Source organism: Hippopotamus amphibius, chromosome 12, assembly GCF_030028045.1.
Source record: "Hippopotamus amphibius kiboko isolate mHipAmp2 chromosome 12, mHipAmp2.hap2, whole genome shotgun sequence".
Taxonomy (NCBI): domain Eukaryota; kingdom Metazoa; phylum Chordata; class Mammalia; order Artiodactyla; family Hippopotamidae; genus Hippopotamus; species Hippopotamus amphibius.
The window spans coordinates 51,461,100-51,478,087 of record NC_080197.1 but is presented as its reverse complement, the minus strand read 5'-3'; the positions used below and the strand labels follow the sequence as shown (position 1 = coordinate 51,478,087).

General features: G+C 35.8%; 1 protein-coding gene across 1 annotated transcript; it reads left to right on the top strand.

Moving 5' to 3' along the window:
* Positions 1–262: 262 nt before the first annotated feature.
* Positions 263–12,640, top strand: LOC130833432 (dol-P-Glc:Glc(2)Man(9)GlcNAc(2)-PP-Dol alpha-1,2-glucosyltransferase). The gene is made up of 3 exons (XM_057703106.1): positions 263–556; positions 1,761–1,958; positions 3,619–12,640. Exons 1-3 carry the CDS (start codon positions 374–376, stop codon positions 4,672–4,674), a joined length of 1,437 nt encoding a protein of 478 aa, XP_057559089.1. The 5' UTR covers positions 263–373; the 3' UTR covers positions 4,675–12,640.
* The last annotated feature ends 4,348 nt before the right edge of the window (positions 12,641–16,988 follow it).

The window sequence follows — 16,988 nt, the reverse complement described above, 5'->3', positions numbered from 1 at the left end:
AGGAAAAAAGCCGTCAAAGACCGTCAGCATAAGCAGCTGCTTTCATTTCAGAGCATCAAGCTGCGCAACTCCAGCGCCCTCTGATCCCCAAGGTCTGCCCCTTCCGGATGCTCTGACCACTCAGTGCGCCCTGCGCAACGTGATTGACACGGCAACAGACCGGTCCGATACCTAAACTCGTCACCTGGGAAACAGTGACCCGATCCTTGCGGAAGCTCAGGGTCCGCGGTCTCCCAGCATCCTCTGCCTTCCGGGTGTGCTCAGTTCCCTAAGACCAGTCCCGCCTTGCGCGCTCGTTTTGAGCCCGAGTGTTGAGCTCGACTTTGCGGACTTGAGAATCGCGCGTAGATTTTCCAGGACTAGGTTCTTGGCCATGGGGGCAGGAATGGCGCAGCTGGAGGGTTACTATTTCTCAGCTGCGCTGAGCTGTACCTTTTTAGTGTCCTGCCTCCTTTTCTCTGCTTTCAGCCGGGCGCTGCGAGAGCCCTACATGGACGAGACCTTCCACCTGCCGCAGGCGCAGCGCTACTGTGAGGGCCGTTTCTCCCTCTCGCAGGTGGGGTCCCCAACCTGCGCACCCTCGGGCAGGCTAGAAAGGGAAGCCCTGGCCCCACTGCTTATTGCTCCCATCTTTATCCTGAGCTCCCTCCACTCCAAACAGGAAAGGAACTGGGTGATCTTTTGTTTCTGTCTTTGAGATCTGTATAATATTTGTTAAATGAATGTATAAACAGCAAATATGTCTCCTAGCAAGAAATGCTATGGGAGATTAACTAATGGGGAACTGAGCTACTGCCCCTCTTTTTGGCAACTGATGAAAGCTATCCTAGTTTTTCTCTGCCAATCCCGGGATTAGAGACATTGCATTGCTCCTAGGAAATGTCAGAAAACTTTCTTTTAGCTCACCTGCCAAGCATCTCACTGTGTATTTGGGGAGTGGGATAGGAGGGGGAGGGGGGAATCTTCAGCCACTAAGAAGCGACAAGTTACATTAATTCCATCCTTGGTATTTTTAAGCAACCTTCTGTTAACTGAATAAACTGGCAACCAGTAAAGTGCTCTCATGTTTGAATATGTATTTGGCTATGTAGCTATGTAGACATGGATACAAAAATAAAGTAAACATATTATCCTTCTCTTCTGGTGAAGGCATTGTAGAGTAGTGGTTAGAAATGTAAAGTGTATAGTTAGGAGAAACCTGATTTTAAATCTTGGCGCTGTTATTTGATAGTCATGTGGCTTGGATGTTTTCTGAGTTTCAGGTTAGTCATCTGAAAATGACAGTAAAATAGTATCTAGTATAGGACTTGTTGCAGGACTAAATACAGAGGATTAAGCACAATTCATGGCTCTGTACATTGTAGCTGTTTTATGCATCCTGTGCTTTAACCTCTTTAAACACTTTTTTCTCCAAACCCATCAGAATTCCAGCGGATGATTCCAGGCTTTCTAAAACTAAAGCGTTTGCAATTTAATCACCAAAATACAGGCCCTCCAAAAAATATGTTTTGGAAAATAGAAATCTGAGTTTAAGTTGTCGTCTACTGGTTGCTCATACCTTAACAATCAAAAGCAGGTACAGGCACAAAACATAAGATAAACGTTTTTAGAGGAGGCATCTGATTTGCCGCGGACTCACTTAACTGTGTCAGAGGATAACTTCCCCAAATGCTTGATTATTGGTAAAGATGACATCTCTGTGTCACTGCTGTCAGTATTACCTCTTGCTTTTGCTTCATTGTTGACCTTTTGTTTTTAAGTGGGACCCCATGATCACTACGTTACCTGGCTTATACCTGCTATCAGTTGGAGTGGTGAAACCTGCCAGTTGGATCTTTGGGTGGTCTGAACATATTGTCTGCTCCATTGGAATGCTCCGATTTGTAAATCTGCTCTTCAGTGTTGGCAACTTCTATTTACTGTATTTGCTTCTCCGCAAGGTGCAACCCAGACACAAGGTTTGTTTTCAAAATAATTTATTATATTTAAATTTAGGTGCAGTCAGTTCCACAATTATGGTGAATTTGTTTCATGAAATTTGGTGAAAAGAGTATTTAACATTTAATATTTGTGTATCTTTTGTAAAGATAAAGCACTTTAGAAGATATTTGTGCTTAAAAACATGAGTAACTCTATAAAATCTATAAATTTTCATGAATTAAACCAATTCTGTAAATATTTACTGAACTTATTTTGTGTGCTGAGCATTGAGACTGGACAGGTAAATGAGGCAATCTCTTTCTTGTAAAACTTATATCTTCATTAGGAGAAACAGACTTACCTGGGCAATTTTTTTATGATTTAAAAATTCAGAGCCTGGAGATAGGTTACCTGGGTTTGAATTCTATCTACTACTAATTGTGTTTCTTTTGGCAGATTACCCCTTAGTGATTCCATGTTAAATGGGAAAATATAGAGTCTACCTCACAGGACTGTTCTGAAGAGTAAAAGAGCTTAATAATGGAAGGTGCTTAGAATATTGCCTGATATAATAGTAAGGAATCAATAAATATTAATTATAATAGTTGTTTATAACATGAGTTGATTTCAGTAGTGTAAATTATGAGAGAGCGATAGCTGTAAAACGCTATGAGGGTACAGAGAAGGAGCAGAGGAACACTTGCTGCAGCCTGACCGGGTGGGAGAGGTGTGGGTGGCATTGGGTGAGTCTTCACAGAGATGATGGTCCCTGAGCTGAATCTTGATGACAGATAGGGCTGTAGGATGGGAATGAATCCTGACAGGAGAAGTAGCATAAGCAAAGATAGACGAGGCAGTGAGCAACAAGATGCAGGGAATTACTATTTGGAATTATAAGATTATAAAGTACAGGGATGTGAGGCTGCAGAAGGCTGTAGAAATAGGGGAGAAGTCATGAATATCTTTTTAAGTCATGAAAAGCTTTTTAAACTTTAGTAGGTGATGGACAGCCCTTCATTTTAATCAAGGGAATGGCATGGTCTGGCTTGGTGATTTAGATTAACTAGAAGATAGAATTCAAGGAGATAAGAATATGTTGAAATTCTGAAATAGACATCAGGCCAAAAGAAGATGTTTAACTTTAGACTAGGCTCACTGTTTTCCAGAAGATCCCTGTAATTTCATCACAAAATAGTAAGATCGTTGTGTATGGTGGTATAAATGTTGTGTGTATACTTACATTCTCTTTAGTGCAGAGTTTTGAAGGGTGATCCTTAAAAGAAACCAGTGATAATGGCTGAGGGAATGCTCATGGAAGGCACTGAGACTTAAGGCCACTGAAATGGGACTACCTTCACTGTGTCCCATTCATCTCCATGTTCCCCATAGAATTAAGTTCATTGTCTTGTACATAGTAACTCCTTAACAGTTTGTTGAATGATTAGAAGTATTTTAGGCCATAGAAGCTTTGATACACACATGTAGTGTCTTATTAGCTTGCAAACTGCCAGGTGTAACTAAAAAGTATCAGAAAGTGCCCGCATAAATACATACTGTGTTTTTGCCCAGCCAGAAATTAGATTAATATTGAATAGTTTTATTTAAATAAGATTCAGGCAGTTTTTTATTTCTTAGTTCATTAGCTCAGCAGAAATAGCCTATTTGTTTCATCATGAACTGTGTCTTCTCTTCTCGTAGGCTGCCTCGAGCATCCAGAGAATCCTGTCCACATTAACATTAGCAGTATTCCCCACACTCTATTTTTTTAACTTCCTTTATTATACAGAAGCAGGATCCATGTTTTTTACTCTTTTTGCCTACTTGATGTGTCTTTATGGAAATCATAAAACTTCAGCCTTGCTTGGATTTTGTGGCTTCATGTTTCGTCAAACAAATATCATCTGGGCGGTCTTCTGTGCAGGAAACGTCATTGCACAAAAGTTAACTGAAGCTTGGAAAACTGAGCTACAAAAGAAGAAAGAAGAGAGGCTTCCCCCTATTAAAGGACTATTTTCAGAATTCAGGAAAATTCTTCAGTTTGTTTTGGCTTATTCCATGTCCTTTAAGAACTTGAGTATGCTTTTCCTTCTGACCTGGCCCTACATCCTTCTAGTGTTTCTATTTTGTGCTTTTGTGGTAGTTAATGGTGGAATTGTTATTGGTGACCGGAGTAGTCATGAAGCCTGTCTACACTTTCCTCAGCTCTTCTACTTTTTCTCTTTTACCCTTTTTTTTTCTTTTCCTCACCTACTGTCTCTTAACAAAATCAGGGCTTTTCTTTGCTTAGTTTGGAAACGGAGAGTTCAGTTTTTTGTGATTACTTTAGTCTCCATATTTTTAATTTGGAAATATACTTATGCTCATAAATACTTGCTAGCAGATAATAGACATTATACATTCTATGTGTGGAAAAGAGTTTTTCAAAGATATGAAATTGTGAAATATTTGTTAGTTCCAGTTTATATATTTGCTGGCTGGAGTATTGCTGACTCATTGAAATCAAAGTCGATTTTCTGGAATTTAATGTTTTTCATATGCTTATTCACTGTTATAGTACCTCAGAAACTGCTAGAATTCCGTTACTTCATTTTACCGTATGTTATTTACAGGCTTAACATCCCTCTGCCGCCTACATCCAGACTTGTGTGTGAGCTAGGTTGCTATGCAGCTGTGAATTTCCTAACTTTTTATATCTTTCTGAACAAGACTTTTCAATGGCCAAATAGTCAGGACATTCAGAGGTTTATGTGGTAATATCAGGGATATCTTGAACTCTAAAAATAGACTTATTATTTAGGCTATTTCTGTAATGAAAACTAAGTAGAAATTTTGGAATTTCTTTTAGGCACCATGGTGATTCTCAGATCACATCAGTTTTTTTTGTATTTTAAATATCAGATATATGTATTTTAAATATATATATGTTGAAAAAATATATGTGTATATCCCAAGGAAATTAAATGGTAAAGAACTGAGAAAAGTTTAAGATTTGATCCATAAGCATGAATAATGATGAGAAAATAAAATTATTCATAGCTATCTCATGATATTTCTTTGATACTGTTGGCCGCTCAAAAAGCTTGGAAACTTTTTATATACAAGTTTAAGAAAACTGGGCATGCTTTATAATACTGGAACTTATTTATTCTCTTCAGAGAAAGTAGCAAAGTCTGAAAAATATTTACAAATGTTTAGGTAATATTATTGATTGAAAAGTTGTTTAACATTTTAGTAAATATAATTTTAATCATAAGGTAAAATACTCACATAGATAGTAAATGTTATAAAATAGAGGCTCTTCTGTGTTTATCTAGGAATCAAGTTGTTGATTTTTGTTAAAAATCTAGAAATGATGAAGTCCTTTCACTGTTCCTGATATGAAATATATGATGGCCAAAGATAAATTATGTTGATGACAATACCTTTTAAAAGGAATTTTCTTTCTGAAATACGCTAATGTATCAGTTTCCTGTGGCTGCCATAACAAATTACCACAAATTTGTTGGCTTAAAAAAATTCTCTTCACAGTTCTGAAGGCTAGAAGCCTAAAATTGTGTCAGCAGTGCTAGTTACTTTTGGAGGCTGTAAAAGGGAATCCATTCCATGCCTCTCCTACCTTCTACAGTCCGTGGTATCCCTTGGTTTATAGATGTATCACTCCAGTATCTGTCTCTGTCTTCACATGGCCTTCATCCCTGTCTTCTTTCTCTTATAAGGACAATGTCTTTGGATTTAGGGCCTACACTAATCCAGGATAACTGCTTGTCCAGATCTTTAACTTAATTATGTCTACAAGATTCTTTTTCCATATAAGGTCATATTTACAGGTTCCAAGTTGACCTTTTTGTGGATTACTTTTTAACCCACCAAAGTTACCAAAGGAGATTTTAAAATAAACTTCATAAAACTTTTAGATCATTTCTTTGCTGAGTTATTTTAAATAAAATTGCATCTTCTCTGAGAGGTAAAAAACAAGTGACTTACAAGGTCACATAATTATAAAACTAATGGTAACTGGTGTTTGATTCCATTATCCAAAAAAAGTTATAATTTAAAGGAAGTTTAGAAATTATTTGATCTAATCTTATTTTGTGGATTAGGGAACAAATGCTCAGGTAGGAACTGGGGGTCCTAATTTTGGATTCTGTGTCTGCTGTTTGGAGCACATTCATTGGGTTGTCATACCCTCACAGAGAAGTATTATTTGGATATGTTAATTTTGACATGAAAACTTAGAACTCTGAATAGAATTCGTTTTTTAATACAGTTTTACATTTGTAAACTTTTCAGTAACTGTGTGAACCGTCTTCAGTGTTGGATTATGCTTTCTGTGGGTTTTAAATAATGAGTGGATTTGGAAGGTACTGTTCATTTGCAAATATAAAGTTGTGCACAGGTAAAAATTACAAGTGTAGTCTTGAGTAATAAATACATTTTTTTGTTATACACATTCTTTGGGGCCAAGTTGTACTCTATTTAGTGCTTAGACAGTAGATTGACTCTTTAGCTATAACAATGACTGTTTTTACTGATTTTTTTTTACTTTGACAAGAAAGCACACTTAAATAGTTATTTTATAATGGAGGTATGAAGTCAAAATTCCCCCCCAAAATGTGTTACTTAGGAAAAACAAATTTCTTATCTGATACTATTGGTGCAAGGCTTTTGTTTTTAGGCATATTTCTGAGACAAAAAACTTTTTCTTTCTAATCTAGTCTGGCAAGAATGGGGAAGCTGTTCTACCCTATGGATTAAAGGGATCATTGTTCTAATTCACTTTTTTTCTTTTTTTTAAATTTTTTATTGAAATAGTTTATTTACAGTGTTGTATTAGTTTCAAGTGTGCAGCAAAGTTAATCAGCCATACATATGCACATGTCCACTCTTTCTGAGATTCTTTTCCTGTATAGGTCATTACAGGGTATTGAGTAGAGTTTGTGATATATAATAGGTCCTTATTACTTATTTATTTTACATATAGTAGTGTGTATATGTCAATCCCAATCTCTGAATTTAACCTTTCCTCTCTGGTAACTGTAAGTTTTTTTTTTCTACATCTGTAACTGTATTTCTGTTTTGTAAATAAGTTCATTTGTACCACTTTTTTAGATTCCACATATAAGCGATATCATATTTGTCTTTCTCTGTCTGACTTACTTCACTCAGTGTGACAGTCTCTAGGTCCATCCATGTTGCTGCAAATGGCATTATTTCATTCTTTTTAATGGGTAAGTAATATTCCATTTTATATATGTACCACATCTTCTTTATCCATCCTCTGTCAATGGACATTTAGGTTGCTTCCATGTCTTGGCTGTTGTAAGTAGTGCTGAAATGAACATTGGGGTGCATGTATCCTGTCGAACCATGTTTTTTTCCGAATATATGCTCCGGATTGCTGGATCATATGGTAGCTTTATTTTCAGTTTTTAAAGGAATCTCCATACTGTTCTCCATAGTGGCTGTACCAATTAACATTCCTACCAACATTGTAGGAGGGTTCCCTTTTCTCCACGCCCTCTCTAGCATTTATTATTTGTAGATTTTTTTAAGCTTTTTATTGGAATATAATTGCTTTATACTGTTGTGCCAGTTTCTGCTGTACAACAAAATGAATCAGCTGTATTTATACATATATCCCCATATCCCCTCCCTCCCAGGACTTCTTCTCACCCTCCCTATCCTGCCCCTCTAAGTCATCACCCATCACTGAGTTGATCTCCCTGTGTTATGCAGCAGCTTCCCACTAGCTATCTGTTTTACTTTTGGTAGTGTGTATATGTCAATGCTACTCTCTCACTTCGTCCTGGCTTCTCCTTTCCCCTTTCCCCATGTCCTCAAGTCTGTTCTCTACATCTGCATCTTTATTCTTGCCCTGTCACTGGGTTCATCAGTACCATATTTTTAGTTTCCATATATATGCGTTAGCATAAGGTATTTGTTTTTCTCTTTCTGGCTTACTTCATTCTGTATGACAGACTCTAGGTACATCCACCTCACTACAGATAACTCAGTTTCATTCCTTTTTATGGCTGAGTAATATTCCATTGTATATATGTGCCACATCTTCTTTATCCATTCATCTCCTGATGGGCATTTAGGTTGCTTCCATGTCCTGGCTGTTGTAAATAGTGCTGCAGTGAACATTGTGGTACATGTATCTTTTTAGATTATAGTTTTCTCAGGTATGTGGGCAGCAGTGGGATTGCTGGGTCATATGGTAGTTCTATTTTTAGTTTTTTAAGGAGCCTCCCTTCTGTTTTCCATAGTGGCTGTATCAATTTATAATCCCACCGACAGTCCAGGATGATTCTCTTTTCTCTACACCCTCTCCAGCATTTATTGTTTCTAGATTTTGTGCTGATGGCCATTCTGACCAGTGTGAGGTGATACCTCATGGTGGCTTTGACTTGCTTTTCTCTAATGATTAGTGATGTTGAGCGACTTTTCATGTGTTTGTTAGCCATCTGCATCAAATTCATTTTTGAGTTGAGTCCCTGCCCTTTTAAGAGATCTTTTGGAATGCTGTAAATTTAAAGGTGCTCTACAGTGTTGCTTTTAGAAACATCCTGAAGTTATAGGTATTTTGAATATTTTTCAAGAGTTACCAAATAGATATGTTTGACATTATTTTTTTAAATATTAGACTTAACTGAATTTCTTATTGGAAGGTAGTTCTTAAAAAAAACTAGTATTGGTAAACTACAGAGCCTGTGGGGCCTTGCAGTTATTGTTATTAAAGTCTGTAAGTGGGATTATTTTAAAGAATATCATAAAAAGACTTGGTTCATAAGTTTTTTAGGCCCAGTAATACATCTGTTTGAACTTTTTCTACCTTATATGAAATTCTGTAGGTTCAGAGTATTATCTTTATATACCATTAGTAAGATTCCAGTGTGCTGTGTTTCCCCACATATTATTTATATTTTCTTTTCCTGGATGCCTAGAAATCTTTTCTCATGCATCTGTGTGTTTAAATTATTTGGAAATACTGATACAGTCATTCCTGAGTTTAAGCATAGCATGTCATTTGGCAAGAGAAATTATGTTAGCTTTCTGGTCTCTTCCTCCTCTTCTTAAAGTTATTTCAGGAATGTGCTTAGCCTGTCATAAAGTACCTTAATAAAAATGGCTTAATTCAGTGTATTTCTAATAAATAAATAGCTTAAGGTAGTGTATTTCTAGTTTGAATTCAACCACCACTGGACTTGACAATTTTTTCTTTATAATTGTCTGAAGACTAGGAAAGGAGAGGAAAAGAGATTCTCAATTTTTATTTATATCCTGTAAATAGTGGACTGTTATTTTAGACTCACTTTCAAGTAAAATATTTCTATAAAGAAACACATTCAAGTTCATTAGAGAACATTTTTTTATTTTTAAAATAATTAAAATTTCATTAAAAAGTAAAACAAGAAAGAAGCATCATGCAAATAATATGAAAAAGGTTTTTTTTTTTTTTAATGGAAATTTGATTGTGACTTAGGAACCATGGACTACAAAAAGTGTAGGAATTTGCATCTGATTGTGGTTTTGGCATCAATAAGGCAAGTGGTTTAATCTTTAGTTCTCCCTTCAAATGAAAATAGTATTTGTCTTAAGTCAGTGCCTGGCACCTGTCTAGTCTTATTTCAAAAAGAATTCAGCCCCTGCTGAATTCCATAAAGTTCATAAATATATCATATAATAGATATTGAGTAAATGTATGCTGAATAAAGTTTCATTAGTATGGAATGAAGTGAATATCCTAGGAAAAGTATGATATATAACCATAAGCTAATTTCAGGAGATAAATCACATATTTAATAATAAGAGACCTTCCAACCCTTTTTTGCCTATGTTTCCTTACCTAGTTTTAATGTTTTTTAATTTAGTGTTTAATACTTACACATGTATTTACTTGAAAATATGTGTTGTTTTTATAAGATGATTTCAAAACTTGCTGTTTATTTAAAATAAGAAAAATAAGTAACTATCAACCGTTAAATTATAAGAGCAGCAGAATTCCTGATTGTTATCAAACTTTTAAGGGAAAAGAGATTTCAACCAATTATGAATATTTCATATTGTTTCACTTAGGCTGCATTTTGCTACTTTAGGGATAGCTTGTTATTTAGGGTACTTTTTAATGTATTTAAATGTTGACAGCAAGGCAAACATTTCCTATATATACTAAAACCTGTATAGCTGAGAAAATTATAAAAAGAATGGATAGATTGAGGATATATTTGTTAACACATATTCCTGAATCCAACACTAAATTCTTTACTATTTGGAAATTATTTCTAGCATAAGAAATTTTGTCAGAGTGAAGTTACCCAATAATATCTTTATATTCGGCTTTTCAAAAAATGAGCATTTGATGAATTTGATGTTAATTTAATTTGAACTCTGTATCAGACCAATAGAGATGCTGTATTTTTCTGAGGAGAAAAATGTTACACATTGCATTCTTTTTTTTTCACAGAAGCTTGTCAGTTGAGTTCAGTTGAACCATATATGTGTGTTTATGGCACATACAAAATGAAGAAGAGGGAGGAAAAGTAATAGTAACAATAATTGCTATTATTTATTGAGCACCTGCAGTGCGCTAGGTGTTATACTGGCTGATTTACAAATACTGTTTCATTTGATTTTATTTATATGAGGCAGATGTTGATTTCTATTTGACTGCTGGAGAAACTAAAAGTCAAGCAGATCAGGTAACTTGCTGGAAGTCAACTACTTAAGAACATAGATTAGTGTGACTTCCGAGGCTGTGAGTTTTTGGCTGCTACTCTGCCTCACCGTGGAAAGGTTTTCCTTAAGAGAAGTAGAATATGGTCTACATTAGCCAGACCATTCATGGCATATTGTTTTTTACATTGGATTTAGTCATTTTTAGAAATGCTAGAAACTGTTTAAAGGAGCATGAACAGATGATGAGTGTTCATAGATTTGTTGAAAGGAAATGGCTAAAAGAATATTTCACTTGGAAAAGCAGAGATCCCATAACTTGGTAAGATCTCATAGTTGAGGAATAATTATTTGAAAGGATTGGGCTATTCACACCTGTAAATCGAAGGCCAACAGATTTCAACTCATGAAAAACATACATTTTCTAATTGTTTAGTCTCTGCAGGGGAATGGACCCAGAAAAAAAGTAAGTTTACCTACACTAACTGGAGCCAAGATTCTGTTTATCAAGGATGTTTCAGAATAGATTCAGATAGAAAGTAGGTAGAATAAAATGGCTTTTTAAGATACCTTATAAAACTGTGATTTGAAATTCCTAAGTTTCTTATGGCTAATATTTTCTGCATTAATTGCTGAGTCATGGTGAAGTATTTCTGGTGACTTTTAATATATTTTAAATTTCTGAATGAAAACTATGCTTTTAACTCTGTTCCCTTGTTTTAGAAACAAATTTGAGATACAGACTTAGTAGGAGGTATTTTAGCTATAGTATTGAAGAGTACTGCTATTAATTTCTTTTCTATTTTGTAATGCCCTTTACATTTATGAAGAGAATGTGCTTATATATGAAAATGCTTTTCACCCTGCAGATAAATAGAACAAGCACTATTTATAAGATTTTTTAATGCAGTATCCACTAGGTGGTGATACTGTGCCACATTTCAGGGGTTTCTGTACTTAAAACTTATTGTCTGAGTTAACTTTTTTCTATAGTTTTAAGTTTTGATCCACAAAGTATTTTATAGCATCCATGTCTATTTTTTAAAAAATGTTTCCTGAATTGCATGAAGCTAGGGTAAATGTTAAATTATTTTTGTTTTGTGCTCACATACAAGGTGATTTAACCTAGTATATCTTTCCGTGACATTCTTTTCTTTATATGGCATATGGTCAAGCTCTCCTCCCACAAGCAGTGAATGAAGGTGATGACAAATTTGAAAACATATACATTGTATCAGTTACTCTTTTAAGTGCTTTACCCTCATTTTTTATGCCTCATAACAACTCTATGGAATCCATACTGTTGTTAATATCCCCACTCTCCACATGAGGAAACTGAGTAGACTTTAAGTATTTTGCCCAAGATTACAAAATAACTGGCTGAGCTGGGATTCAAACCTAGGCAAGCTGACACCAGAATTCATGTGAACCACTATCAATTGGTGGGGGATCGAAGAGTACAAAGTCTACCTTTAAATTTGGAGCATTTTAGAGAGAGAAATGATCATGGAGAATATGGTTATACTCTTTTATAGACCAGGAAAATGAGGCCAATGCTAATTTTGGCTCTTCCAGAGGCAGATAATCTTCCATCTACTATTGTGTCTTCCATTTCTGTTTTTGATGATGCCTCAAAGTGCTACATATGTGTAATTGCGAATTTAAGGGAGAAAAAAGAAAACAACTCAGGATTGGAGTCTTCAGCCATATTAATTTACATGGCAGTAAATATCTTTGTTTTAATTGGAATGATTGCAGCTACCAATTGGAGGAGCACAGTTGTTTGAAAATTGATACTTAATTTCTCCAAGGAGACTCCTATTTGGAAGCAAACTGTCAGTTAAACATGGAATACTTTGGAATTTTTCAAAAAAATTTGAGTGGAAAAGTTTAATCTTTTTAAAAAAAATCTATAAATATATATTCTAGATGCTTTTGTTTTGTTTTTGTTAGATACCATTCTATAAAATGTTTTTTACTTCTAAAATTATGTTGTTCATGTCATTTAAAATGGATTTTTAAGTAAGTCTGTTCTTTATAGGAATAAAAGATAGACCTTTTTGTAAAGTTTGTTCAAATATTATAGTTTCATTTTGTTTGTAAATAAATTAATGTTTTTATAATATTTATAACTTATTGTGTCTGTTTAATACATTTTCTTATTCTAAACTGGATGCCAGTGGCTGTTTTCTTTCACTCTGTACTAGTAGCCATTTTACCCTGTCTACCACCTACCAATTCTACACTTTATAAGTCTTCTTTAAAAAAAAAAAAAATTGGAGTATACTTGATTTATAATGCTGTGTTAGTTTCAGGTGTACAGCAGCATGATTCAGTTCCACATATATTCATTCTTTTTTAGATCCTTTTTATGCTTTATAAGTCTTCTTGAAGTAAGAGAATTGAATGATGTTTTTAAGTCTCTGTGAATGATTACCCATCATGAACCTGGATGACTGTCTTCATTTTATTCTAATAATAGTGGAAGGCAGTTACATCACTGGCTGATCACCTTGAACTTGTGGAGGCTTCTGTTTCTTTCTTAGGCCAGGACTGTAGAAAGCCCAAAGTGTTTTCCAAACACTTTTAACTTTGCAGGACTCAAATCATAAACTTTGATCCCTTATGGTAAGGAGGAGAGATCCCGCCTCTGTTTTAAGACTTCCAGCTCTTGCCTTCCACTGGGCTTCTTGGAGTTTCCCCTGCTTATATGCAGCTCAGAGATCAGCTGAGGACGCACACACAGCTTTGGGGATTCCTCCTCTGTGACTCCCTCCTTCTTGGGATTTCCCTTCTTAATTTATAGCGACTCTGACAGCCCTAAATTCCACTCTCTCACACCTCAAACCAGTAATGCAGTTTTCTGATTAGGGTGTGTCCTCAGGGGAAAAGTCATTATAAACCTGAATTTCACCCAGTGAGATCTTTCAGTGATCAAATCTTGTCCAATTTTGCCTCCTTTGGTTTGCTTTTCAGTGCCTTCAAATAGATTTTTTTTGTCTTTTTAAGTTAAATAATCTGTGAAACAGTTCATATGATAAAACTTCCTTTGCCTTTACCTGCCTAGGAATCGTCTTGATTATAGTTGTATAGTTTCTCTGTTTATGTGTAGGAAGTTGGGATTGTTACTTCTGAAGAACTAAAAGAGAGTTCCTGAAATTAATTTAGGTGGGGACAGTAAGTTTTTAGAATATTGACTTCTAATATGGTCCTCTAATATGGTAAATCATAATATTTGTGATTTAAATCCAATGACCTTTTAAGGGTCTCTTATGTGAAAATGTTATCAAGAAATACAAAAGAAACAGATTTCCAGGCAAGAAGAATTCACCTTCCAATTGAGGGCCAGCTAATGCAAACTATAATATGATGACCATTAAAGAGGTGTATAAGAGCTACGGTGTTTACATGGAAATAGAAATTACATCTGGCTGAAGGGACAAAGAAACATTGCGTGGGAAAATTGATGTATGAGTTTATACTTGATGGAGATCTGTGAAGACATTGTGAAAAACATTCCATGCAGAATAAAAGGATGTGAACAAAAATTGCATAGTAAAACTATCATACAGTCAAGTAGGTGACAATAACAGTGAATAGCATTTATGGAATATTTGCGATATGCTAGGCACTAGGTAATTTTTAAATTAAGCCTCACAATATAAGGCAAATACTATTATTATTCCCATTTTATTGATGAGGAAAGTGAGGCACAGGGAACTGAAACCACTTGCAAAAACTTAGGTAGTATGGCTCCAGGGCCTGCCCTCTTAAGCAGGGCACTGTGCTAACTCCCTCTAAACTTGTGTACTCTGACAGTCTGTGCTTCAAAGGAGCTGAGGTGATTTTTAGGTAGAAAATAGGTAGAAAATGAACAATGTTCTGCAATATGCAGTGAGGAACAGGGAGAACACATCCTGCACACAGACCCTGTGGTAAGCGGGGCTGGCGAAAAATTATTATTGGAAGGGGATAACCATATTCCATTAAAACAGATGAAGGGAATTTCCCTATGCTCCCCAATCCCCCTTAAATCCTGTTGTAGGTGGTGCAGGGACCAGGGAGAAGGGCATCATTCCCAATAAGGAGTGTTAAGCGTTTGAGGAGCCACCCTGAAATATTTGGCCTGAAGCCAGGAGAGATGCAGTCTTCTCAGGAGAAATGTTTCTTGAAAGGAAGCAGCTACCATATTGTCTTCCTCAGTAGATACTGTTATATGTAATTTTTATACTCATTTCTTTTACAACCTGTCAGTCTGTAAAAATATGGTGCAAGAACCAAATTTAGATGAAGAAACCTGGCCTGACTTGGAATGTTAACTCCTAGTAATGTCTCTGTACATGTTTGGCCTTATGATTAGAAGACCAAATACACTGCAAAGTTTCAGAGGTGTAAGGAGGCCTTGGCCTAGGGAGAGCCACAGGAAGGGAAGACCTTCCTGATCTAAGATAGAAATTTTTAATTAACCCCACCTAGAAATCTATGTCTTGGTCATAGGCTTTTGTCCCTTTTTGAGATGCAGGTAAAAATGACACATTAAGGCTAATCAGACATTAACACTTTAGTATCATATGAGAATATCTATGTGTGTTTCCTCCAAACACCACCTCCCCTACCTCCACATCACTGTCTGCCTGCATCTGTACAAGTACTTCTGGTGGTGATAAGCATGAGAACTTTAGCAACAGTGCTAGGAAAGGAAAGAAGAAAATGAAGTAGAAAGACTGAAGACAAAGAAAGGGTCAAGAAGGAAAGGTAGACTTGAGAAGAAACATGTATCAATGACTCTCAGAATCACTTTCTCCATTAAGATATTTCACTTGGGAGATTCATTTATTATGGAATGCATACAGAATACTGATATGAAAAGGAAAAAAAAACAGTATAATAAGATGTGTATTGAAGACCATGCTTGCACAATAAAAATTCAGTGATGTTGATTCTTTAATGTGGACAACTGTGCTAAGCAACTTTTAATTCCTTTTTGAAAATCTTATTTTCATAACATATTATTCTAAATTTTCACTCAATATGACAATCTTAGACATCTTTTCCAGTTGTTAGTCTAACAGGAATTTTATACCATTTAATTTACCTTCATAATGTCACAAATACTAATTATTTTTTCATTGCTTTTTGGAAGACATTCTTTGAACATGTTTAGTTTTAAGCAAATATACTTGCTTATTTTTGTCACGGAACATTTTGAGAACACATGACCAGTGGAAACTTGAATCAGATAATTACAACTGCATCCCATTTCCCATTATCAAGAATATTTGGAAACCTCTATATTATACTTTCTTTCATTTGAAATGCCAGTTAAACTTGAAAGTTATAAATACTGCTTTTCAGAAACAGACATAGAAAACAAACGTATGGTTACCAAAGGGGAAGATGGGGGGAATAAATGAGGAGTTTGGGATTAGCAGATACAAACTGCTATATATAAAATAGATAAACAAGAAGGTCCTACTGTATAGCACAGGAAACTATATTCAGTCTTCTGTAATAAGCCATAATGGAAGAGAATATGAGAAAAGAATACATATATAATACATATATGTGTATATATGTAAGTATAACTGAATCACTTTGCTCTACACCAGAAACTAACACAACTTTGTACATCAACTATACTTCAATAAAAGTAATGAAATAAATACCATTTTTATTCCAGAATTTGTTACATATAATGACAAAGTAGTTCCCAAAAGCTTCTGTCAATGGGAAATTCTTTTTTCCCTTCTATCTGACATTTACAAAAGAAGTCAGCTGGGACAGTTTTCCCCTTAGCACTGCTAGGCATCAGCCAGCCCCATTGTCATCTATGTCTGCTAGGGTCTCACCCCAGTTATGCGTTTCACTGCCTGAAGACTCCCTGCGGTGGATAATTTCTTCATGGATGGGCCAAGTTGTGGCCTATTTACCTTTTTGGTCCTCGGAAGCTGCAGAAGCTGTGTGTCAACTTTGAAATTGGGACCTGAGGGAAATAGCAGTCTTTCCCTATTGGAAATTGGGAGGGTTGAGGCCTCAAAGCTGCCCACAAAACACCATTGCTGGCCAGCAAGCCACTGGGAGAAAAACTTGAGTTTTCTCAAAAGAGACTGGGGTCTTACAAATTCTTGCTGGGACCTCATCCCACAACCCTGTTTCCATAAAGGGGAAATGAAACCTGACTACTCGCTTCCAAGTAAGCTGCAGTTTCTGCATCCAGAAAGTCAGGCAGCAATTTCCCTGAACCCTGAGTGAATGGAGTGCTTCCATGCTAGGAGGAATTTCAGGAAGAAATGGATGCTTGTGACAACGTTTTCCATGGAGGAACACTGTTTTGAGAGTCACTTCTGGGGCTCATGAACAACCTCAAGCTTTAGCAGACATTGGGATCAGTT